Source organism: Sylvia atricapilla, chromosome 10 (assembly GCF_009819655.1).
Source record: "Sylvia atricapilla isolate bSylAtr1 chromosome 10, bSylAtr1.pri, whole genome shotgun sequence".
NCBI classification, from domain to species: Eukaryota; Metazoa; Chordata; class Aves; order Passeriformes; family Sylviidae; genus Sylvia; species Sylvia atricapilla.
The window spans coordinates 23394627-23418730 of NC_089149.1; the positions used below are offsets into that span (position 1 = coordinate 23394627).

General features: G+C 37.9%; 2 protein-coding genes and 1 long non-coding RNA gene across 5 annotated transcripts in view; 2 read left to right on the forward strand and 1 right to left on the reverse strand.

Annotated features, from left to right (window-relative positions):
- Positions 1-588, reverse strand: part of TRIP12 (thyroid hormone receptor interactor 12) — a 77969-nt gene extending 77381 nt beyond the window's left edge. Inside the window, exon 1 of one of the 2 annotated variants that reach the window (XM_066326311.1) lies at positions 454-588. The gene's annotated coding sequence lies outside the window, so the exon portion shown is untranslated. Of the gene's footprint in view, positions 1-106; positions 312-453 lie in introns of those variants that run through there. The other variant, XM_066326308.1, reaches the window with a different exon arrangement.
- A 25-nt stretch (positions 589-613) lies between these two features.
- Positions 614-4126, forward strand: LOC136365661 (centrosomal protein CCDC61-like). 2 transcript variants are annotated; one of them, XM_066326322.1, is made up of 2 exons: positions 614-860; positions 4048-4126. In XM_066326322.1, exons 1-2 carry the CDS (start codon positions 614-616, stop codon positions 4095-4097), a joined length of 297 nt encoding a protein of 98 aa, XP_066182419.1. In that variant the 3' UTR covers positions 4098-4126. The 2 variants fall into 2 exon arrangements, 1 of the variants encoding a protein (XP_066182419.1); XR_010744387.1 differs by lacking the exon at positions 614-860 and adding an exon at positions 895-1041.
- A 12879-nt stretch (positions 4127-17005) lies between these two features.
- On the forward strand, positions 17006-17610 carry LOC136365806 (uncharacterized). Its single transcript, XR_010744414.1, has 2 exons — positions 17006-17243; positions 17336-17610. It is a non-coding gene; the product is annotated as an uncharacterized lncRNA (long non-coding RNA).
- The last annotated feature ends 6494 nt before the right edge of the window (positions 17611-24104 follow it).

The window sequence follows — 24104 nt, forward strand, 5'->3', positions numbered from 1 at the left end:
GACACAACAGGCCCGGCCCGGAGTGGCCGAGGGGCCCAGCGAGCGCCCCGCCGCCCCGCGCCCGCCCTCCCGGCGCCCCCCGACCGAGCGGAGGGGCCCCGGGTACCTAGTTTGTCCCGGTGCGGCCTCCGCAGACGCTCCGTGCCTCCCTCCTCCCGGCAGCAGCCGCCTCGCTTCCCTTCAATTATCAGCTGAAGCCGCAGCACCGATCGACGCCTCGTCCGCCGCCTCCGCCGCCGAACCCCTTCCAGCGGCGCGAGGGGGAGGCCGCGGGACTACTTTCTCCTGGCGCCGGGGCCCCGCCGGGGCCCGCGCGCGCCCCGGGCCGGCGGGCGGCCCCTGCCCCGGCTGCCGCCCCCCGCGCAGCCCCCGCCGCGGCCCGGAGCGCGGCCCGCTCGCTGCGCTCGGCGGAGGCGCCGGCGGCGGTCGGTATCCCTCCGCCGGGGTCGTCACCTCGGGTCCGCGGGAATGTCCCCCCCTCGGGGCGGCCGGGGGATGGCCGGGGCGCGGGTCGCTGGTGGCACCGGCGGCGGGGGTCAGACCCTGCCCGGCACCGCGGGGCCGCCGCCGCTGCTCCTTTAAGAGGGGGCCGGGCTAGCCGTGACCCCGCGCGATGTCCGCCCCTTCCTGGTTGCCGTGGAGACCGCCCGCCGGCGTCCCAAAATGGCGGCGGCGGGGCCGCGCGGGGCCGCCGCTGTCTCCGCCGCCCAGGAAGGAAGGAAGGAAGGAAGGTAGACCGACAGCCGGAGGCGGCAGCGGCTTTAGCGAGGGTTTTTCCGCGAGGAAGGAGCCCCTCCGTGCCGGGGCAGGACGAGGGGCCCCGTTAACGCCGCCAGGAAGCGACCCGGGAGGCGCCACCGGTAAGTGCCGCTGGCCTGGCCTCCTGAGGGGCTGGGAACCGAAAGGGTATTTCCAGGCATGGGTCTAGCGAGAAGCCTCAATATGTGGGACATTGCTTCTACCTGGACTTTCCCGAGCCTGTGGGATGGGGCTCTGAGTGAGGAACCAGAGGAAAGGAGGAAATAGAAATGTTTCAAAATGGTGAGTTAGTAGCCTTGCGAAGCGGTACATACGCATCGTGATTTTGTACCCTTAGAACAGACATAAGTCTACTCTCCGAAATGCTCACAAATAAATGTGGTTCATTGTTTAACACAATGAACAGCAAATTCCTTATAAAGAAAGATAAGTTTAGCTGCACTTTAGGCGTAATCAGACTTAAGGCAACAGGATAAAAAGGGTAAGGAATAATCTTGCATGTCATATGTCCAAGAACATAAAATTAACATCTGGGAATGGGAAGGCTGTATATATTTTCCACATGGTACCTGGAGATATTAGGTCCTGCTTTTCACCAGTGTAGATAACTGTTTGTTCAAACAGGGAAATAAGCAATGCTAAATATCCTGGAAGAGTTTTTTGAACCTTTGTTTTGAAATATCCTGCAAAATGTGCAATATGAGCATTTTTCAGAGTAATGTAATAAAATCATTAATGAGATATGCTGGACAGTAAACAAATGAAATTTAACATGAAATTAAAATGAAATCTGATTATAAGTTCATAAAATTATGAAATAAAACTGAAAATGTACTATAATCTTTGTTTCATTTTGACCCATTTTTTTGCTTAGTTTACTTATTTTATATTTATTAGAGAGACAAACACATGCTTGTCTCATGCTGGACATACTGATTTAGAAGAAGTAAAGTTTCAGAAACTTTTCTGAGAAAGTTTTCTAAATGTCTCACCAGAACAAAAAAAAAAAAACCCAAAAAACCCCTACAACATATTTTAAACCAGGAGGGAGTTTTCAGTTTGTTATCATAAAGTAAGTCGAAATAATGAATATATGCTCTTTTAGGGAAGAAGTGCTGCACAATAACTGGGAAATATGTGCTTCTGAGTAGCTGAAGTCTTGTAGTGGGCCTGTCCCACTGACCCCATAGGAATCCTACCAGTGCTCTGCTTGTCTGTGCAATGTGAATGTCGTGGGGTCTTTGCTATTCATTATTGCACTCAGATAATAAAAACAAGATGATTCTTACTACTGTCTTCAGGTTTTTGGTTCTCATATCTGTTTCCTGTCACACACTTCAGGTATCTATTCTTGGGTTTGTTTTCAGCTGCCCAAATACATCCTGAAAACAAACCAAAGTCAGTTAACAAAAACCATGCAAAAAAAAAAAGCTTTGTAACTGTCAGTGTGAGTAAGTTCTAATTGTTCTGCAAACGTTCGTTTTACAAAGCATTACCAGGAAGTTGGTGTCATTGAAAAATATCTGGTTTGCACTATTTGAAAAATTCAGCTTTGATTTTATGGCAATAAGATCATTTAAGTATTGTGCAGTGAATGTATGTTTTTGAATATATCACTATATTTTGTGAAGCTAATGTATCTGATTGCAGCAAAACTCCCCAATTCACTCAAATTTTAATTCCTTACTCCTCAAAACACCTTCACATAAGTAGTGTCTCCAGTTTTAATTTCTGTACATGTAAAATTTCTGGATGCTAGTTAACCTTTCTACAGGTTATGGAATCTCCTGAGAAGAGACCTGTCAAAAATAGCAGCTGAAAGAAGGTACATCACTGATGTTCCAAGTTGTATCTCATGTGAAATATATTTATATGCCTATCCTGGGTTAGAACAGAGGGGGCCTCATTGTTGGTTCACATTCCCAGTGTGCTATTTTACAGTCTCCTGGTAAGTAACAGTCTGAGAGGTCTCACAGTCTAAGCCCCCAGCCTGGCACAGGGGTTACATGAATGCTGAAACCTGCTACTTTGAATAGCCCCATTCTTGGAAGTGAGTGGTTTCAGAACTGTCTGCTGTTTTCCTGTAAAAGCAAAAAGGGGAGTTTTGCTGCATGGTGGATTTGTATGAAAGCTCCCATAATTCTGTCCGGTGTTGCCCTTCTTTGAATGGTCTACTTGGGCTTTACAGGAGCAGTAAATTCAGCTCCTTCAGGATGAAGGTACCAATTTGCTGGGCATGTCTTACAAAGCTCCAATGCTTGTGTTCCTGTGGTCATCACCAGGATTTCCAGGCATCAGCTGATTATAAAGTCAAACTGTCACAGAACCAGAAATCCTGTGCAAATACAGAAGATCCTAAGAATGTGTTAGGGCAAGAAACTTAGTTGCATAAATAAGCATTCACAGAATACGGTTCACCCAGCTGTATTGTGTGGAAGGAGAGATCTTCCGAGCCATCAGTGAAAATAACTTTTTTCAAATAGCTATTTTAAGTCAGCAACCGTAATTTTACAAATGCAGAGAAACTATTTCACTTATTTCCCCTGTGTGAGCCTCTGCCGGTTCCACTACAGAAATATAAGACTGAAAGAGACAACTTGAGGTCGTCCAGTCCCAGTGCTTGCTGTTTCATCTAGCTACATAATAGATCTTCATAGCATAAATGGGATTAGATGTGTTTCAAAGGTAGTGAAGCTTTTCTTCCTCTGCTACTTCAGACAGAACAACTGCTCCAGACCATCACATCTCTGATGGTGAAGTGAACAAGTGAAGTTATGCAGATTAATTGACATTTATTTTGTTCGGGTATCTTGTGTGTAGGTAACAATGCTGTATATATGTGTATGTGTGTATGTATGATGTATATGCTTAATAAATGCACACTCTGTATAGGGTTTGTTTTGTTTTTTCAGTCTCCATTTGTGAAACAGACTCTCTGCTTCTTGGTCGCTCTCATCTTTTCATTGCATTTATTCCCATTAATACTTTCATTTTTAATAATAATAAGCCTAACAAGTGCCATATGCAAAAGCATTGTTACTTCCTCATGTCTTCTGGAAAATCCGGGGTGACTTAAATTTTAGGACTGTATTTAACTTCCTCTACCAAAATCACATTACAGACTCTTGATTACCCTTCGATTAGTTATTATTCCAATGTCTTTCTCCTCTGTCAACTTTCAGTTTATAACCTTCTGGTTTATGGTGGAATTTTTTTCCAAATGAATGACTTTGCCATTTTTACTTTTCAAATTTTATTTTTTTATTTGTTTTATTTTTTCTTTTCCAGGACTGCTCCGAGTTGTTATGAAGGAGAGGTTGGTGTACATGTCAGAATAAACATGATAAATAAAAAAATCATTCTTGGCATAAAATGTGTTCTAGGAATCCTGCTAGTATTCACGGGAATGGTGAATAGTTTTTGTTTTGTTTGAGTGCATGTACTATTACACAGAATGGGAATCTTTTGGCTCAAGACTGACCTGAGGGATGGCAACTTGTTTCACATATACCTTTCACTGTACATGTTTTTCAATCCTGAAATGCCAAATTAATATTTGAGATGCCAATTATAATTTGGCAAGTTTATCACAAAAAAACAATAGATGTTATCTGTTTGTACAAGGCAAGCGACTAATCCTATGGCTTCCAACATTAAATGTAAGATGGCTTGAGAGAGCCAAATAAATAACATTTCTTATAAATTGTCTAACAGATGATAAATGCAGGTTTTGAAAAGTGCAAGAGGAATCCAGATGGTGGGGTAGTGTAGGAAAGATCAGTCACTCCTTTTGGTCAAACAAGGAATATAGACACACATCCCCCCCCTCAAAAAAAAAAAAAAGTCTGGTGCTTAATCTGCTTATAGGGCAGGCTGATAACTGGAATGATGAGGCTGGTAACAAAAGAAATGTAATGGGAAAATGATCCGCTCAACATGTAATTAATACTAGCATCTGTCACCATTTAATGAATGCTACACTAATCAGAAGATTCTGTCATGTTAGTAAAATGTTCAGCTACTTACTCACAAAAGACCAGTGTGGTGCATTCACAAAGCTGCCGTGGTTCTGTGCAATATTCCACACATGATCCGCTCATGTAACAGCCAGGATAACTGAGCTCTCAAATATGCAACTGCAGAACTGTGTGTTTGGCCAGAGATCAGCAACTGGCTTCTCTAAAAGATACACACAGGACATGTAGATGAGCAAACAGTGTAAGTAACTGGGCAAACAGTTCTGATGAATGTTCTTGTTCTTTCCCCCTCATTGCTCCTATTGTTTAGTGTTCACTTCTATGTCTTCAATCAGTTTCTGATTAAATCAATACATTATGAGCACAGCACATTATTTTGGATACTGAGTACTACAGTATTTGCTTAAAAGATCCTATTGTTAATTGTCAATTAGTTATTTCAATTTAAAAAATACAGGGTTTTTTCCTGGCTTTTTTAGTTGAAAACAAAAATTCTGAACCTACAGCACTTAAATCTTTGAGAACCTATTTTCTTAAAAAAAAAATCCTTTTTCAATAAACAACCCAATTCTGTAACTGATCTCTGCAGGTCCTACACTACAAAAACCTAAGCAAACAAAAAACCACCACCACCACACCACCAATATAACCCAAACAAAAATTAAACAAAACCCTCCGACAACTTATAATTTTCAATAAAATTTCCATTTTAGGAGACATTAATAAATGATCCTTGTAGTGGTGGGCTGGCTGATTTTCAGTTGTGAGAACTTTCATGATTTATTAAACCTGCAAAGACAGCTCCTCCCTTTGGAAAAAAAGGTACTATACAGTTAACTGTTATATCTTGGGCTTGTTTTAAAGTCTTTATGATGACGTTTGATATGTAACCTCTTTGACTGACAGCAGATGCCATTTGAAGTGCTTAAGCCAGATGGATGGAGGGGGGGAAATTCACAGATGTTCTAATAGTAATTGAGCTGAAAATAGTTTCATGTTTCACAAAACAATTTTTTGAAGGATATGTCTTAAGTAAAGATCTGTGGGAGATGAACCTTTTTCACAATTCTACTATTTTATTTACATTTGAAACCTGAGGGATGCCATACCAGTTACTACCTAGCTGGATTCTATCCAAGTCTCTTCAAACAGACATTTGGGTTCTTAGCAAACAAAAAGAGCACAGAAATTTCTCACGAGGGAGTTCTAAAAAATTATATTTTTATTATAAGCTATTTGTATGGAGGAATTCAACTGCATAAAATAGAAACTTGTTGTTGTTGCTGTAAAGTAGAAATATTTCAAGTCTAATTTGTTGAGGCCAGGAGAAGGCAGCCATTTTGTCTCAGCTCAGGAAATGCTGTGCTATGCTAAACAAGTGTATCTCCAAAAGAATCAAACATTTTCATGGTAATGGTGTCATGGAGTATTAAGCAGTTATGATCAAGAAAATGTTTGTTAAGCCTAAAATACATAGGGAAATCGCCTTTGCTTTTTTGCTGTCTCTAATTCAGACATCAAAGTAAACAGTAGAGCTGCTTGGAAAATGGAGACAGTTTCTCTGGGGAAATAATGCTGCACTGGAAAAACATGAATATTGTTCTCCAAGTGTTTCTGTCCAAAGCTAAAATAAGTTGGTTTAGCAGTGTTGTGACATGTTACAGTTTGGATTGCTGATGGTACCTCTCATTTCTTCCATGATGTGCCACCTCTGGGTGTATGCAGTTGCTAGATCTTATCCATAAGGTTTTCAGGAAGATTTGGGAATTCTTTGGTCATGATGCAATATTGAAGATGTAATACAGCACAAGAACTGACATAGGAAAATCTGGGGTTTTAACAACTGAAATGCAATTTGTGATGTGTTGCACTGTCATGCTGGAATTTCAGGACTTTCATTATTAGGGGAGCAAGATTTCTCTACAGAAGGCATTACACACAGCAGTGTAAGTGGTAGATTTTTACCTTCACAGAAGACTCAGTTCTCTTTTTTGGAGGACGGTTGTTTTGGCTTTTTTTCCCCACAGACATTACCAAATGCTTAGCCCTGTGAAACGTATTTTACTGATTTGAAATTAGATCTATAACTAACGGAGTGATTATTACTTGTGAAGTTGAGTCCTTAGTGAGCCTATGGTAATGCAGTGCTGTTGTGTGGGCTTATAAAATTCTTTTTCAGTAGTGGTTGAGCTGTCATTTGAAGATGCATTGGAATATTCTCATATGAGTTTCAATTAAGGTATGTTAAAGATGATAATGTAATCTTAGTTAATTCACTATTAATCTGGTTTTACTATATCACTGGTAGCCTAGATATGTATTTTTTTATTTTTGCCTCAGCTGGGTTTTGTCTACTTATAACTAATCTTTAATACACAGACAGCAGGATCTCACAGAGTTGCAATGTTTAATCTCTCAGTATAAGTTTTCTGCATGGCTTTAATATTTGTGGTTTTCTTTAGAAGTATCATACTTGATCTAGTCCTACCTGACAAGGATGATTTTCAGGTCACAAAGGTATCTCAAAGTAAAACAAAGATTTCTCAAGGTAAGCAATCACAACTACTTTCTGCGTAATAATGTAACTATAAGAATGTAACTATAAGAAATAAACATTTCTTGCTGTAACCAAGTAGTGTTCACATGTTCCTTATTGCCAGTGCTTGTTCTTTAGAAACAAAGAAAGATTTAGTTATATTTTTCACTTGCCTTACTTAGGTAGTAAATCATTATCAATCTTTTTTCTCTGTCCAGGAGTAATTCTACTTTCATATTAGCAAAGGTGAGTTTGTGTTCTTTCCTGTTGTCTTGTTTTCCTTTTTCCTGCTTCAAGTTAGAAAAACAATTATTTCTTTTTTTTCTGTCACTTTTTTATTAACCAAGTGCAGTTTGCATGATTTCATTTTCCATATACACAGTAGCTAGCATTCATGATGAAGAAATGGTGGATATGTTTACTTAACTAGGCATACCATGTATTTATGCATTTATTCATTTATCAAGAGTAGTTAAATGCACTCAGCAAAATATTCAAGGGAAAGAAGGCAGCAAGAAGTGTAGAAGGAAAAGCTAGAAAAGGTCTAGAATTTTTATCTCAAAGAAAGAGAGGCTATGAATACTCTTATCTATGCACCAGTGCAACCTAAAAATTATTTTAAACAAAGTTGCTGGTCTAAACTGCTCTACGGATTTTTATTCTAAAGATTTGCTTGATTTTGATCTGGTATAAACTAAATTACTTTGTGTTAAACTGAAATAAACCTAAATAAAACCAAAGTAAAAGTGCCTGCAGCTTTTGGATGTACTTGACAAAATTAGATTAAAACTGTGCATTGGGTACAACCAGTGTAAATGTAATTTGTTGGCTGAAACCTGAATTACACAAATTATCTGGAGAAGGGTGGGAACTAGAAGAATGAACATTAGTGCACAGTCAAATGATAGAAGTCATTTGTTGAAAAACTCAAAATAATACTGTAGAAGCAGAAGCCTGGGAGACTGTCTGAAGCCACAGTTCTAAATAACATAATAGGATGATAGTGAACAATGGAGTGAAAGGAATGACAGCAGATGGGGATTGCAGGCAAGAGAAGCTGTGTGGCTGGAAAGCATCAAAAAAGCAAGCAGATACTTGTGACAGAAAATTCAATGTATGTTTTAATGCATGTGCAGATCAAATTATCATGACAAATGATAATGAGAGATTTCAGCTTTTGCTAAGTTGTGCTACAGCTGAGTTGTTTCCTCCTGTGCATTTTACAGTGAGACTGAAACCTGAAGGTAACAAATGTTAAGTTTCATGTAAAATGAGTAATTAAAATTGGACTGAAAAATCCTATTGTTTGAAGAAAGAGGAAAAAAATCAACCAACAGGTAGCACATGCTACCTACAGTACTGGGCTGATAACTGATGGAGAGAAAGGGCACACTTGTTGACACAACTTTTTCTGAAAAATGAGACATGCGTAGGAGTCAAGTATATCGGAATGCCTGCACCATGTGATAGATTCTTTAGAGTTCCTGTCTTCTGATTCGAGGTGGAATTAAAGCTGTAAATAGACAGCAAGGGAGCTTTGAAAAGCACACTGATAATGTCAGTTTGTTCTCAAAAAATGTGATGAGATTTTAGGGGCCAGTGCAATAGATGTTCCTCAAAATTTAGAGTAGGACATGTCAGTGCTGAAAGTTAGCTGCCCACGTAAGAATATAGGAAAACTGTTTTCAGCAGATATTGGATTAAACTGGTGGCAGATGTATGCAAATCAGGAAGATAAGAAGTATCCAAGAAAGGAGCGGTGGGGTGATTTAACTAAGACTTCATCTGTAATAAAAAGGATTGCCAGTTATATGTACAGACGCTGCTAAAAGAAGTGCAGATTCCCTAAAAATTACTTTGCACTGTAACACTACCATACTTCAGGACATTTTATATAGATAGCAGAAGTCTGACTGCTCTGTTCTGTTGTTTGGAGTTTTTTTACTCTAATAAAGAGGAAACAAAATCAAACTTAAATTAAAAAAAAAAAATCAAAGCATTGACTAGACCTGAAATTGCAACAGGGAGACATTGAAACTGAATTAAGGAGGACAAAACTAAAAGAAATGGTTTTAAATTAAACCTGTCACTGTCCTACCCATCTAGAAAGGAATGTTATGTCTTGCACTTTGCTTTCATGCTTTGTTCTGTTAAGTAGAGGAATAATCTCTTTGTGGCAGTCTGATCTAGGTCTGCCTGTTTAATCACATTAATAAATGGCAAGTATCATGCTCGTAATTGAAGACTCTTATCCTCTAGAGTAATATTTTATTCCCTCTGATAGTTTTGTTTCCCTTTCAGCACATCCCCTTCCTTCTGCATTCTCTTGCTCTAGTATTGTTTCTCTGATCTCTGTGCACAAGTCCGTACAAAGGTAGACCTTAGCTTCCAAAGCATCTGTGCTGTAAGCAGCTGTGATAAACAGCTTTACCTACTTTTTTTTTCTTACTTTCTCCACTTTTTATTTATTCTCCCACCCAGCTCTGAGAAAACTCTGAGAAAACTATTAAGCTCTGAGAAAACCATGGAAGAACGATACTAAAATAGGAATAAGCAAGGTATTAACTGAGAGAAGGGGAAGAGGCCAGAGCAAGACAGTAGATTTTGTGCTCAAATATAACTACTGCATTCCTCAAAGGAAAAGGCAATTAATATTTCCAATCTTTTTATTGAATCTTCCTCCTGTATTTTATCAAAACGTTTTTCAGATGCTCTAAGTAGGGAGCCTTTGGTAGTCATGCACACACACGCAAAGCTAATCCTTTGGTTAAGTGGGTTGATGTTTCCAAGTGTGAGTGAAGTGAGGGAAAAATTATCAGCTTCATAGTTGCTACATGTGAAATTTTGGAACTGAGACATTTCTCTTCTCTTCATGCACTTGAAATATTTGTTAAAAGCACCGCACAAAACAGTTTGCCTTGACACCAGGAAGTTATCTTTTTTCTGTGTGTCATTGTCTTTACCTCTGGACTCTGCTACAGTCAGTGTTATATTTTTGTTTGCTAACTAAATTGTTTTAGCTTTCCTTGCTATTAATAGTAAAACTTCTTTTTCTCCAAAACCAAAGCAGACATAAGGAAGGGAAGTATGTGGGTTTCCATGATGACTAATGTGGTCCTGAGAAGAATCTGTACGAACTTTCAAGTACACACTGTTGTCCAGGATTTCAACTCAATTATGTGTATGGGTTTTTCTTGCAGAACAGTTACTTTAGCACAGCTGGGTATTAAGTTTTACACTTTAGGTTCTGTGGCATATATGAAGTGGATATCTCTTAGAAATACTGAAAAATGCACTATGTCAAGTAAATGCCAAATAAACCTACTTTTTCTTCTCCTGAGTGCATATCAGAAAAAAAACTATTGTCTTGTAGAGATCCTATCAGTGTAGATATAATAGTAATCTGTATAATTTCCTTTACTATACCAAATGCAGATGTTGAGGTTTTGTGTCAGTTGTGAAATGAAGCAGAGACCTTGTAAGCCCTACCTTAAATTTGAAAACAAAGTCAGTAAATTGCCAAAAGAACAAAAAGCATCTGATTTCACAGACATAACGGGCAACAACTAGTACCTATTTGATTTCGTATTGTTCATGCCTGAAATGTGGAGTGGCATCAGTACATAGTTTAATTTCAGTTTGGTGGACTCTTGCACTATTGCACCTAGATGTGTTTCATTTTTTGTGCTTCCTCCTAAAAAGTTTCCTTCAAAGACTTCTGAGAAGCCCAAATAGGACTTTGTTAACTGCAACCTCCTGATAGTCCATTCTACTTTGTTTTTCAGGTCAAACCCTGCCAGTAATTTTGAGCTACATACCAGCACCAGTCCTAAAACCAGTATAGTCCTTATTTCTAGGCTGCATTTGTTAATGTTCACTTTCTTGCATATTAACCACATCAGGACTCTCAAACTAATCTGCTTTGGCCAATCATGTATTTTCATTACCAAGAGTCTAACTGGTTTTGGAGGCAGGAAGGAAAAAACGAGACTTAACAGATTCTTCAGTTCCAGAAGATCTGCATTCTTGCTTTTAAGTTAATCACAATATGCCATTGTAGCCTCACATGAAACAATTGCCTGTGTGTGTTATCGTTCCACAGCAGCTTATCCCACAGGGATCAAAATAGCATTGGCTTGAGCTGGGTCAGTGTCCATGCCTAAGGATAGCCTCACTCCAGCTCTTTGTGAAGTTATGAGACATTTTATTTTAGTTCTTTTGCAATTACCTGTCCATTGTCAGGGCTAGCTGCTTCCATAGTTTAGACACAGCACATGGTTAGACACAAGACAATTTCCTTCTTGGTGAAATTGAGTAGAATTTTAAGGTACCTGCTTTGCATTTTTTGAAGTTACCTAAAAGCCTCAGCTTCATTCACTTGCAGAAGGAGCATAGTTTTGTCTAAGCCTAAAGATTTCTGCTGTCCACCTCAAATTTTCCTTCATTTCTTATGCAGTCAAAGCTGCAGTGTGGATGCAAATGCAACTGTGTGAAAAACCTCACTATAAAGTAAAAAAACCTCTACTTCTCAATTAGACGCAATGATGTTAGAGTAAAAGCAGAAAAAAATATGATGAGAGGATGCCTCTTCATAAGTAAAAATTCTAGAAATATCTAACTTATAGGTATGTCCTTTAAGATACTTCAGTAATGCTGATATTTATTCCACTTCTATTTTGTAAAGATTTAAGTGAGGGTGAAGTGGGCAATTGCTTAACCAAAATACATGTAAGTGAATTGTTTGAAAACCAATAGATCCATTTGAAATAGTAGTAAAAATGCAACAACACTGTGCAAGGAAAATAAGATAAAATTATAAAATAATAGAAAATTAAAAAATAAGCTGAAGAAGCATTTTAATGCTCTAATTTTAAAATCAAGTTTTTATGGTCTTCTCCAATCTACAAAACACAACCAAAAGCAAAGGTTGTATTTTGAAAAAATACAACGGAGAAGTAATATAATGTGGGATAAAATTGTCTGGGGAAAGGGATATAGTACAGATGAAGTCTCTAAGACTAGCTGAGAATGTGACTTTTTCTCTGTAGAAGACACGACGGCTCCTTCACTGTACAGTGGAATGAGATCCTGGGCTGTAGTAACAAATCCAAGGCTAAAAACAAAGACTGTGGATTTAGGCCATTCACCTGGGACAGAGGAAAATGTTTGAATCTAGATCTGAATCTCAACAGCATTATTTTCTACATTCTATAGTCACCTTCCTTCTCCAATGAATGTTTAACTATTTAAAGGAGAATAATTTAAGGGGAAAATTAACCTCCGTATACCCTGTAATCTGAGAACTTGTATTTTGAGTTACTAGTTTTAAGCAAAGCAAAATCTTAATCTGAAGTTTGAAATCCTAAAAATACTGGAGAATGAGAAAGTTTCTCATGTTTGCCTTTGTCCAGGGTTTCACAATTCACACTGTCTCAGCTTCCCCCAGAGGTTTCTTATTATATAGTATGAGTCTGATGTGTGAGACTTGTCTTTACCTCTATAGCTCTGAATGAGATTCAAGGAAGAGTGAGACCCACATCCTTAAAAGCTGGCTCACCATATGACAAGTTTCAAATATTACTTTCTCATACAATGTAAAGAGTCCCATGCTTCTGGTAATCTAGAGTTCTGATTCATTCTGACAATAGATACTTCCTGAACAATTTATGTTTTGCTAATATTCACTTTAATATTTTAGTTGTTTTATTTGTTAAAAAAATTGCAATGACTTATTACCTGAAGCCTTGTTTAGTTGCTGCTGTTTATATTTGGGTTTGCTTGTCCTTTCCTCTTCTCTCTTTTTTAATGAAGAAAATGCCAATGGAATAAGCAGTGTGGTAGTGAATTCTTTTACCACTTGCACCTCCAAATAACATTGAGAATGGAATGTGTCCATGGTAACCGGGAGGTACCCATAACACTTTCCATTCTTCATCTTTGATCTATGCAAATAGTATAGTATTATAAATTCTATGCAATATTTTATTTGAAATAACCACATGCTAACAAATTACCAAGGTAACTGCAATTTGTCCTGGGTATTTGTACATAAAGCAGTTTTTTAATGGAGTGGTGGTATTGACAGTTTCTTCTACTGTAAATGAAAGAAAAATGTTTCAAAAATCCCAGTGGTGTTCAATAAAATTACTTGAATATTTTACTTTTTCTGTGCCTCTGCATGTTGGCCTGATCTTTCCACTTTGGCAGAGTTCTGTGGCAGTGTGCTTCCTGGTACAGCAACTAAGAGGAGGCAATGTTATGGAAGTATGTATTTCTGTAGTTTTTTAAAAATTCCTATTAAAATGCCTTGGAATTTATAATTCCAATAACAATAATTTGGAATTGTATAACAATACTGCAAGAAAGTACATTTTTATACCCATATTAAAACACCTAATGGACAAGGATATTTCATTTGCAGAGTATTGACTTATATTCCATTTTAAGGTTTGTTAGATTCTGTAAAGATAAAAATCTTTTTCAAGAGCCTAAACACACATGTGCCCACTCTATTGTTTGGAATAAATATGTTCTTGGGCACTCACATATATTTAAGCTTACATTGTAGATAAATTCAGTCATACACACAAATTAATAAACGAAAAGTATATCAAATACTTACTATTCATTGTACTGTGAAAAGTTTGTCTTGCTTACAGCAGTGCAGACTTTGAGTATCTGCTATCTGTATGCATTTTGTTTTGTTGTACTGTATATCCCAGACTGAAAAGTATTGATTAATGTATCTTATAACAGATCTATACACATTGTAATCTGTGGTGCAACATAGCTCTGCTTTTTTAAGAATCAGATTTCTAAAATCGTGTATAGTTAATTTTCTGTAGAGATTTATAGATTTAATCTGTAGAACATTGTTAGGTATGCAAGTTCAAAAGTTTGAAAGCAAGTTATTAATCAGTTTTGGTAAGTGGTTTTGGGGGCAGGTAGCTATTTTCTTTTTCAGTTACACTTGGCATTTTCATGCTGAGAAATGGGTTGGTTTGTTTGGTTTGGTTTATTTTTTTAAAGAAATGTCACTTCCAACAGCAACATGAAAAGGCCAGGAGAAAGCCTATTAATCATGTTTCTTTTCTCCTTTAACAATGGGGTTTTTCTCATATATGCTGTATTTTTGTGGACTATGTTGAAGGGTATGCAAGCTGAGGAACATGTTACAGATGTCCTTTTTTTCCTCTATTTGTGTATCAGTTTTGTTCTGACCTTATTCTCACCTCATGTTTTCCACAAATAAGAATGGAAGTAGCCTTGTGTGCTGCTTCTCCCTACACTGCTAGAGATAAAAAGAGCTTTAGGAAGTACAGTACAGCATTCACTGTCCTATTATCCCTGTGCTGGGCTGCAAACATTCAAGTTCTAAAGCCTTCCCAGGTAGTAACATCATCTGTGAAACAGAATGACAAGGGCTTTATAACCCCTTTTGCACTGAATCCTCATTACCATTCACGTATGAAATGTTATTTTAATGACATGGTAGTCTATATTGTGCTTGTACATCAGAGAAATATTAATTCCATGTATCAAATATTTCTGGGGTATCATTTATTTTTCATATATTAAATTCTTGAATGCAGTTTGGATGAATGTGGGCTTTTTTGCCTTCAAAGATGCAACTGTTTCAGTGCAAAGGACTAGAGACTGTGTATTGTAAAATAAAACTAACTTATGGAACTGAGTAGGACTTTTTCCTTTTATTCACACAATAAGGTTCTTTTACAGAATACTGAAGATATCTCTGAGTGTTAATCAAAGCTATTTTATATGTAGGCAATCAGATACATAATTTAGCCATTATGATTACCCCATATCAAGATATATTAGCCACAATGACCATCAAAATGATAGATTTTACCTGGCTATATTTGACATTCAGATAAAAATGTTAAGCATTTATTCAAACATATTTACTGTTGCTGTATGTGAGATATCAACAGGATAAAAGAAAACCTTGAAAAACATGGAAATGATTGGTGTAGGCCTACTTTAGCAGATAGTCTGGAATCTGACCTTTCATTTGAAAATTAGTGCTTAAACTGAATGCAACTCATTAGAAGCTACAAGTACTTAATGCTCAACTTTAAAACTTACATTTTAGCACTGAAATCCCAGAGAGATCTAAAGTTAAATTTGATGTTGAGGGACGTAAACCACTGTTGTGAGATCTAAGATTTGTAAAAGTAACTCTGTGTTTTTCAGTCAGTAAATGGAAGTATTGACAGTTAGCTCAAGGCTTGTTTTTTATTTTCCTTTTTGGCATGACAGAAAAAGTAAAGATCTATGGAGTACTTTTTTATGTATACATGTATGTAAATGTGTTTATAAATGTTCACCTCACTACTATTCTCACTTGCCAGTTTTATCACTCACGTCAGGAACTCACCTATAGATATGACGGTGTAAAGTTCTGACTTTTCTCAATTAAATGGAAGGAAATATACCAGATTAATTTTAGTAACACTGAAATACATAGGGGTTTTAACCTTGTCTACAACAGCAAGTGAATTTTACTTGTAGCTTGGAGCATGATCTTGATGAGCAACTTGTGTGAATGATGATGACTTTCCTCTCATGTAGGCCCAGCTGTGACAGCAGCAAAAAGAAAGTCAATATTAAAAGCCAACACTCTGTTCAAGCATATATGTAATGTTTTAAGAGAACCCTGGGAAAATTACTGGTAGTAAGGACCACTTGTACTCCACCATTTCATAGCTATCTAGTTTACTATTCATGTTATTTTTTTTTGTCCCAGTTGCATGCTTTATAATGCAGGTTTTCTTTTCTTTTCTTTTTCTGTCTCCGAAAATGTGAGTTGAACATGGATTTCTGGAGAGCTTTTGCCACAGTTTTCAGTCTTAAGTTCTGAGCTTCAAACTGTGCTATTAGTTTTGATTTTTACAAATGTTAAAATCCCAGTTTAATTCTAAGCTGCCACTTTTGAATGCCTGAGCAGCTGGATGGGTATTTCTACTTAACCACATAATTTCACACCTGATACATTGTGATTCTATGAATAAATGAAAAATGAAACCAGAATCTTTATAGTCTTGCCAGCTGAGATATCTTTAAGGATGTGTTTATTTCCATGAACAATTTGCATGTAGGGGTTGTTAAAACATTTTACTGTTGCTGCAGGTTCGTTATGGGATGTTTATTGTCCCTTGAAGCCACTGGTAATATAACTGTGGTCTGATCTTAGGAAAACTTTCTTTTGGGACTGTAGTAGAATTTACATAACTCAAACCCTGAATTTGGTAATATATTTATCTTGTGGTAATTGATAATAATTTCTTCTGCCTTTTTTCTTTTTTTTCTTTCACAGTTGCAAGTAATTTTCAGTTGGTGCAAAATTTCTCTTAGGAATGAATTTCATCGTTTAAGACTTAGAGAAATTATAGCATCCCAGGAGGATAATAATAATTACCAATGTTGGGTGGCATATAATGGAATAATCTAGCAAAACTGATCTGCAATAAATTTCATGAAAGATGGGATTGCTGTGGTTAACATACTTCTTTCCTATTAATTAATTAAGATTAATGTGTGAATAATGGAAAAAACCAAAAACATGTGACAGTAAATCTAAATATATGAAAAAGCCCAGCAACATTGATAGTTTCATTACAAGACAATCACAGAGATTTTAGCAACAAATATGGGCCAGAAAGCAGCATTCTTATGGCTAATAACTCAAAATGCTCTGTGCCAGCACATTTGTTTCTATGACCATGTTATGAGCCACCAGATTTGAATTCCCAATCTAATTTGACACAATCAACTGCTAATGCAACAGGTGATTGGGACCATGCAAGTGCAAAACTACTTCAGGAGCAGACAGCCCGTAAAGAAAGGCCACGGGGACACCACGAAATTAACCAAAGAAGATAGACTGGCCACTGAGAACATCTGAAATAATGATGCATTTTCCCAAAGTTCCCTGGAACTGTGTGTCCCAGGTAGTTATTGCTCTGCCTCTTCTTATAATTTTGATTCCCAGTATTGGATTAATGGGGTCATGTCACAAGATACCATTGATCATGGTTCACAGGGGAAACAGTCCTCTGAAAATACTGAGCCAAAAACACCTTAATTCAGTAACTGCTGGGGATGGATGAGGGGACCTATGGCCTAGTCTGGAAATTGAGAAGTCCATATCTGCAACTGCAGTCTCTTTTGAGCAACTGCTCTATCAGCCCGAGACCTGATTGCACAAAACCACCTTGGATTGGTGAGATCTTGATTTTTATTTTTTTTAAATAAACTGCTTTTGTTTTCTGATTCTGTACAGACATTTAAAAAATATTTACAGAGGTGACTTCATAATTACCCTGTTTTTATTATGAACTCGAAAAGTGTCATTTTCAAATCAAATTTTGTTTTTCTTATCAACAGCTTTGGTAGACATCATCTTGTTGAATGACCATCTTATTTGAGTAAGTTCTTCAGGGAGGTTCTGGATTCACTGTCTCTGGAAGTGTTCAAGAGGTGTCTGGATGTGCCACTTGAAGAATGATTTAGAGATGATTATGGTTGTGCTGGGTTGATGGTTGGACTGGATGATCTTGCAGGTCTCTCCAGCCTTGGTGATTCTGTGATTCCATGATTATTTACACCAAGGTGGAGGAGATCTGCTTTCCCAAGAAGTATATGAATCTTGGGAAAGAGATGTGGTGGTAGGGGGAGGGTACAATTATTTATCTCTCTTCAGGAATAAACTTGAGTGTATCTTCACTCAGTCTCAGATAAGACCAACACATTCTCGGTGCTTTGCTTATTAAAATCTAACACTTCCTACAGCACAATTGAGAGATTTTTAGGCCTGCTGAGTTCCTGTGGCCTGCACTTCTATGTTTAGGTTTGTGGGGTTTATGTTTGTGTTTCTGGTTCCATATTTTAACTTTTGCAACTGATCAATTTTCAGTGAACTTGATAGAAATAATAACACCACCTTGGGCTGCTGGGTAGGGCTGCAAGGGAGCCCTGTTAGTGCTTCATGGATGGAAAGGCTGCACATTCTGAGCTCAAGGGGCTGGATATATGCACTAACCATGGAAAAAGTTTCAATCAGCACTCACAGTCCATGACAAAACCAATCTTTAATTCCAGTTATTACTGCTTGTTTTGACTAGAAGGGGAATGAATATGTCCTGAACCAACAGAAAATGGGCTGCCTGTTGAACTTGGCTCAGGCTCAGAGAGTCTTTAAATATGCTGGGGTTTTGCAGATGTTCCTAATTGCTCCATTAGTTGAAGCAAAAAGTTGTACCACATTTTAATTCATGGCAAAATTGTTCATATTTTTTTATAAATTAGAACTTCCAAATAAGTAGTCTTCTATACTTTTTTGTTGACCTCTTTTTTTAGTTTACCTTATAAAAGTAGATTTGAGATGTAAATATATGCTGGTAAAAAGAATTCTAGCTGTTTGGTTCTCACTCACTGCTTGTAGTGTAAGGTTTTCCTGCAGCATTGGATATTAATATGTTACGTGGGTGCAATGGTTTAGATAGTTAAATTATTGTTCGCAAGCAGTTTTCTGCTGTTATTCTGTGGTTTTAGTAGGTTACAAATAATTCAGTGGGTTATAAATATAATCTGCCTGCTTTTTCTTGAAAAGTCTTATTGGTGGTTCAGAGGTTTCCTACCATATAGGAAGTATTGAAAGCCACAGTTGCCATTCTTTTCTAAAATGTAGTAATTTCTTCCTCCTTCTAAAAGTATCTCTAAAATTGAGGGGTTCCCCTCTATTTTTTATTAAAATTGTAATATAAAATAAAGGTGTTTTCTTTTCAGAAAAATGCTAACATAAATAGAAGTATTACAAGTATAAATTACTATTGTCAGTTGTATTGTCATACTGAGATTATTCCTGTCCATAGTTCTTGCTGTTCCACACAATCAGATGTTTTTACACCTCCTCACCTCCTGTTAAGAGCTTTGCTGCTCCTAAGTGTTCACACACTATTATTTTTCTATTAATTCTCCACAAATATATATATATACACACATATATACACTGGAAGAAGAATAATTGAATAATATTAAATAAACTGGAATAATTAAATTAATTGAATTGACTGGAATAATATTCTAGTTATCCATACTGATTTATTTGCCAGCTAAGGGTTCAGATAAATAATTCTCACCACATCCATGGCTTGCTGCTAAATATTTGGTACATTCCTGCCACTAAAACATTTTCCTGTTAAGTGTTGGTATTTCCTGTCATTATCTCCTGGTTTTCATTCCTATGATTTTATCTCTTTCATGTGATTGGGATTTTTAGAGAACTTTTTTTTTTATAAAGTACCTGAACTATTAACATTACCATTTTACTAAATATATAAGAACTACCATACAGCTGTGAACTTCCATGTTTGTTTTGAGATGTTTTCTGTTCTTTTTGGGCATTGAAATAAAGTATAATTACATTTCTTTTCAAAATTTCCTGAAGCAAAAACAATAGAGCAAGGTTTTGTATTTGGTTTTGCTGTGATGGAAAATTAATTTGTGATAGTGTGGAGCAAGAGAAGAGAGGTCTACTTATATTTCTGGATGAGTGAACAATTAGTACAAGTCATCAAATATTCTCCAGCACTCTCAGAATGAAAATTTCATAGAAAACTTAACGTTCAATGGATTTTCACAGTTAGTTCATTTTAGCTTCACATACATTAATTTAAAAAATTAAATACTGAATATATTTTAGAGTAGCCAAACCAGATCACACTATTATTTCTAGAAATAAATAATTGCTAATAAAGAAAAACTCAAATATCTGTGTGGTAGCCCGCTTGATTATTCAACATTAAATAGACGTACAGTGAAAATATTATTTATCTTCATCATTCCCAGGGTGAGAAGATTTGGAGCATTCTTCATATCAGCTTGAATTAGATCAGCCCAACCATTTTTAGATGACTGTGTAGATCATTTTGTACTTGCATAAGGAATTTGAGGGAAATTACCAAATATATAGAACTGAGATGCCTGGAATGCAAAAAAGCAAAGGAGAACTGACAGCAAACTGATCCTGCAGTGTGATACAGCATGGGGAAGAGAGCTGCAGAATACTGGGCCATCTACCCAAAGACATGAAGGAAGAAAATGTGACAGCTTCCTCCCCTATTGTTACCTCAGGAATATGTGGGGGGAAATAAAGAAGAAAAAAATCTTAACATCGTAACTGTAAAATCATGTAATTTTCAAAGCTCTTTCAAAAGTATTCACATCACCTTCAGTTGTGTAGTTAATCTTACAAAATACTTTGGAAGGAAAACTGCTGCATCAAAGTAGGCCTATAGTCGGTAGAGTTTCAACTTCCATGAAAAATAAGGAAAAAAATCCTGTACAAATCTGGATGGCTGCATTCATTCTGTTAGGAAAGAATATGCAGCTTCAAAATGTACTGTTGATTGTTCATTAAAAGTGTAGCAAATTTAATTCAGCATTCTATTTTACAGTGAACCAGTAATTTTATTACAGAAATTTGATAAAATAGGTAAGTGATGTGAAAAAAAGAGTAAACTCAAAAGGCCAGGTTCCAAGTTGGACAAAGAAGCAGAAATAATCAGCTGACTACAGAATGGGCAGTTCTCACTAGGTAGGAGACTTAAGAATGACAGCTTGGTGTTGTACTGGATCACAAAGGAATAAGTCAAAAAATGCCCCATCCCTGTAGAAGGGAACTGCCTTCAATTTCATGTTGGTTTAGCTGTACCTATGTAAGATATGAAGCACAACTACAGGGACTCGTGATGTCAAAGCCATCATTATTTTCCCCAAAGCATATGACTGCAGCACTTTTTTCAGTTGTTTTACTAACCTCTCTCTGAGTAAACAGCACAGTCTTTACATAAAAATCTATATGTATGTGGAAAAGTTAATCCAAAAATGAACCTGAACATTCATGTTAAATAATATTTTCCCTAGAAAAACATGGAAAAAATAAGGTTTTTGTGGGGTTAGTTTGGGTTTGGTTGTTATAGTTTTTTAAAAGATATACCTGCATAACTTGAGATTATTGGAAAGAAGTTTCAGGCTTTTACAAATCTGTTGTCTCTTGGATTTGGTTTCATTTTTCCCCGGTTCAGATTGCTGTAGTGTTTGGTGCCAGAATTCTGGAACGTCCTCAGTCTGTGCCGAGGTAACTATGACCTCCTGGAACGGCTTCCTGTCCTGTTCCTCCTGTACATCATTTCCTTTCTGGAGCTTGAAGATATTGCCAGACTTTCTCAAGTTTCACACAGATCTGAAACAGTAAAAATTTAAAATCAAAAAAATTCAAATTGAAATTGTTTGCTTTGCTGAGCAGCCTGTTGGCTTTGATTCATCTCACTGGTTTAACATAATCATCAATCTGTCTGCTTTACATAAGACAACAAGTAAATAAGGATTGTCTCGTTTTTGAGACAATAAATGAATCAAACTGAATGGCTGCAGTAAAAGCCAGATCCTTAGAAAGGCTGTGTTTATCCTGCAAGCTTTTGTTTTGTAATAAACACAGTGATCCAGGTAATTCCATTGCATCCATTGCTGGATGTTGCACACTGCTTCCAGGATTGGAAATACGAAACCTTTGCTTTGTGTTATGATTTGTATTATTTAGTGTCTAGAAATCTCACCCACAAACTGGGATCTCCTTATACTGAATTCATCACCAAACAAAAATTCCGTACATTTTATGTCTTTGACAAAAGACATGAGTGCAAGGAAAGAGGTGTTTTTCAATATTTTTTGTAGACTTTGCAGCAAGGAACTGTTAGAAACACAGGAGGATAAAGGAGTGACTTTTGCTTACCTGCTAGGAAGTTCTCCCCAGCTCTCAGGAAATTGTGGGAAATAGTATTTACACGTTGAATTGAAACTTTAAAGAGTGAATAACAGAAATTGCCATTATTGGACAGCTGGAGTAAGGGCAACCTCTCCATGCTGAATGAGGGGTGAGGGATTGGAAGGATAGCCTGGAAACTGCAGGAGAATGAGGGGCAATCTGTTGGTGCAAAAGAGAGAAGATGTATTGGAAAGGCCTTCGGGAGGTGAACTATTCCAGCCTCCAGGTCTATGCAGGGTCAGGAAGTTGGGATGGAAACCTGAAACATTCAGAGCTATTATGTAGGAAACTTATTTTTGTGGGTCTGAATACCTCGAAATTGTATTTTCTATCCCTGTCAGAGCCTTAACAAAGGCTGCTGCAGTAATTCAAGCAGAAGAAAAAAAACATCTTCGCTTATGGAAAATAGGAAGAGAAATGTTTTAAAGAGAAAAATAACTTTATTCTTATCCCCAAGGGTGCTGTAGAGACCTTATGAGGGAGTTAAAAACGGGTTATCTTGTTTCTGCTGTGACAACTGGATATGCTCTGAAAGATTTCAGAGAGGCAGATTAAGCTTGCAATATGGAGAGTAGGACATGTCTGGTGCAGAGTACATCCCAATCAGAATGAGATTGCTCACAGAGTTTGTATTATTTTGAGGCTATGTGGGACAGGATTTCAAAAAAAGTTCTGTGTCAGACTGGCATTTCTAGAGAACATGGCTGTGCTGCTGTTCCTGTTGTGTGGCTACCAAGGCATTACAGATGCTTTAGTGAGAATGAGTTCAAGTGTGCAGAAGAAAAAGGGGACAGGGCAAAGAAAGCACGGGAGGAAATGGCTAAACAGGAAAATAGAGCGTGTCGTTAATTTAGAGATGAAGGCCAGATGGGAGTAGATAAGCTGAAGTTCTGGGCTTTATTTCAGTCTGAAGATAAATCAGTTGATATTGTGACAGGGGAACAACTGAATGGAGAATAAGGGAGCAAAAATAACTGAAGGAGAGGAAGAGAATGGATTGAAGAGAGACCAGGAAATTATTTGTCAGTATATTTGGAATTCATCTGTCATTTGAAGAGTGTGAGTGGAGTAGAATAAGGTATTATGGAGGGCAGTAAACTTTTCATTAGTTTAACACAAAGCCTTGGATATTTTGGAATATAAAGAAATCCTAGAAATAATTAAGTTGCATAATAAAACAAATACGATTTTGACACAATGCAGTAGACTATCAGAACAAGTAAAGCCATGCTCCCTTTCTCTCATTTCAGCAGCATTTTAGGGAATTAAAAATTTGCCCAAATAAGATGAGCTTTTATTTCCAGAGTAATTTATGCTGGAATGCTGCTCTCTGTGGAATTATAGAGTAGCATATTCAGATTTCCAAACAGAGGAAGTAGAACGGTCTCTCCACTCAGGAATGGAGTGTGCCCGTGTGGGCGTGGGATGTCCATCCCATCCTTGTAGGCTGAACCCAGCAGTATCTGCACTGTTACCCCAAGCACGGCATTTCTCTGACTGGAGTCATAAATCCGGCTCTCCAGGAGATCCAGACGCTTTCAGTGTGTGCGTTCCAGAGGATTTGAGATCGTTCACGAGTAGCTATTCTTACGTCCTGTAAAAGAAGCTCCACGTCAAAAGAAACAACGAACAGAACTCCCAACGCGGACACCGCGGTGTGAGCACTGTCTGCATTTTCCGATACTTTCCCGGGGAGCGGCTGCAGTTCCGCGCTGTGTCCCGGGCCGGTCCCGGCTGGGTCCGTGTCCCGTGTCCCGTGTCCCGTGTCCCGTGTCCCGTGTCCCGTGTCCCGTGTCCCGTGTCCGGGACGAGCCCTTCCAGCTCCGGGCGCTGCGGGGCGCTTCGGCCGCCAGAGGGCGCCCCGGGGCAGGGCCACTGTCACCGCGCCGGGGGACAGCCCGGGAATGGCCGGGATTATCCAGAGCCCGGGAATGGCCGGGATTATCCACAGCCCGGGAATGGCCGGGATTATCCACAGCCCGGG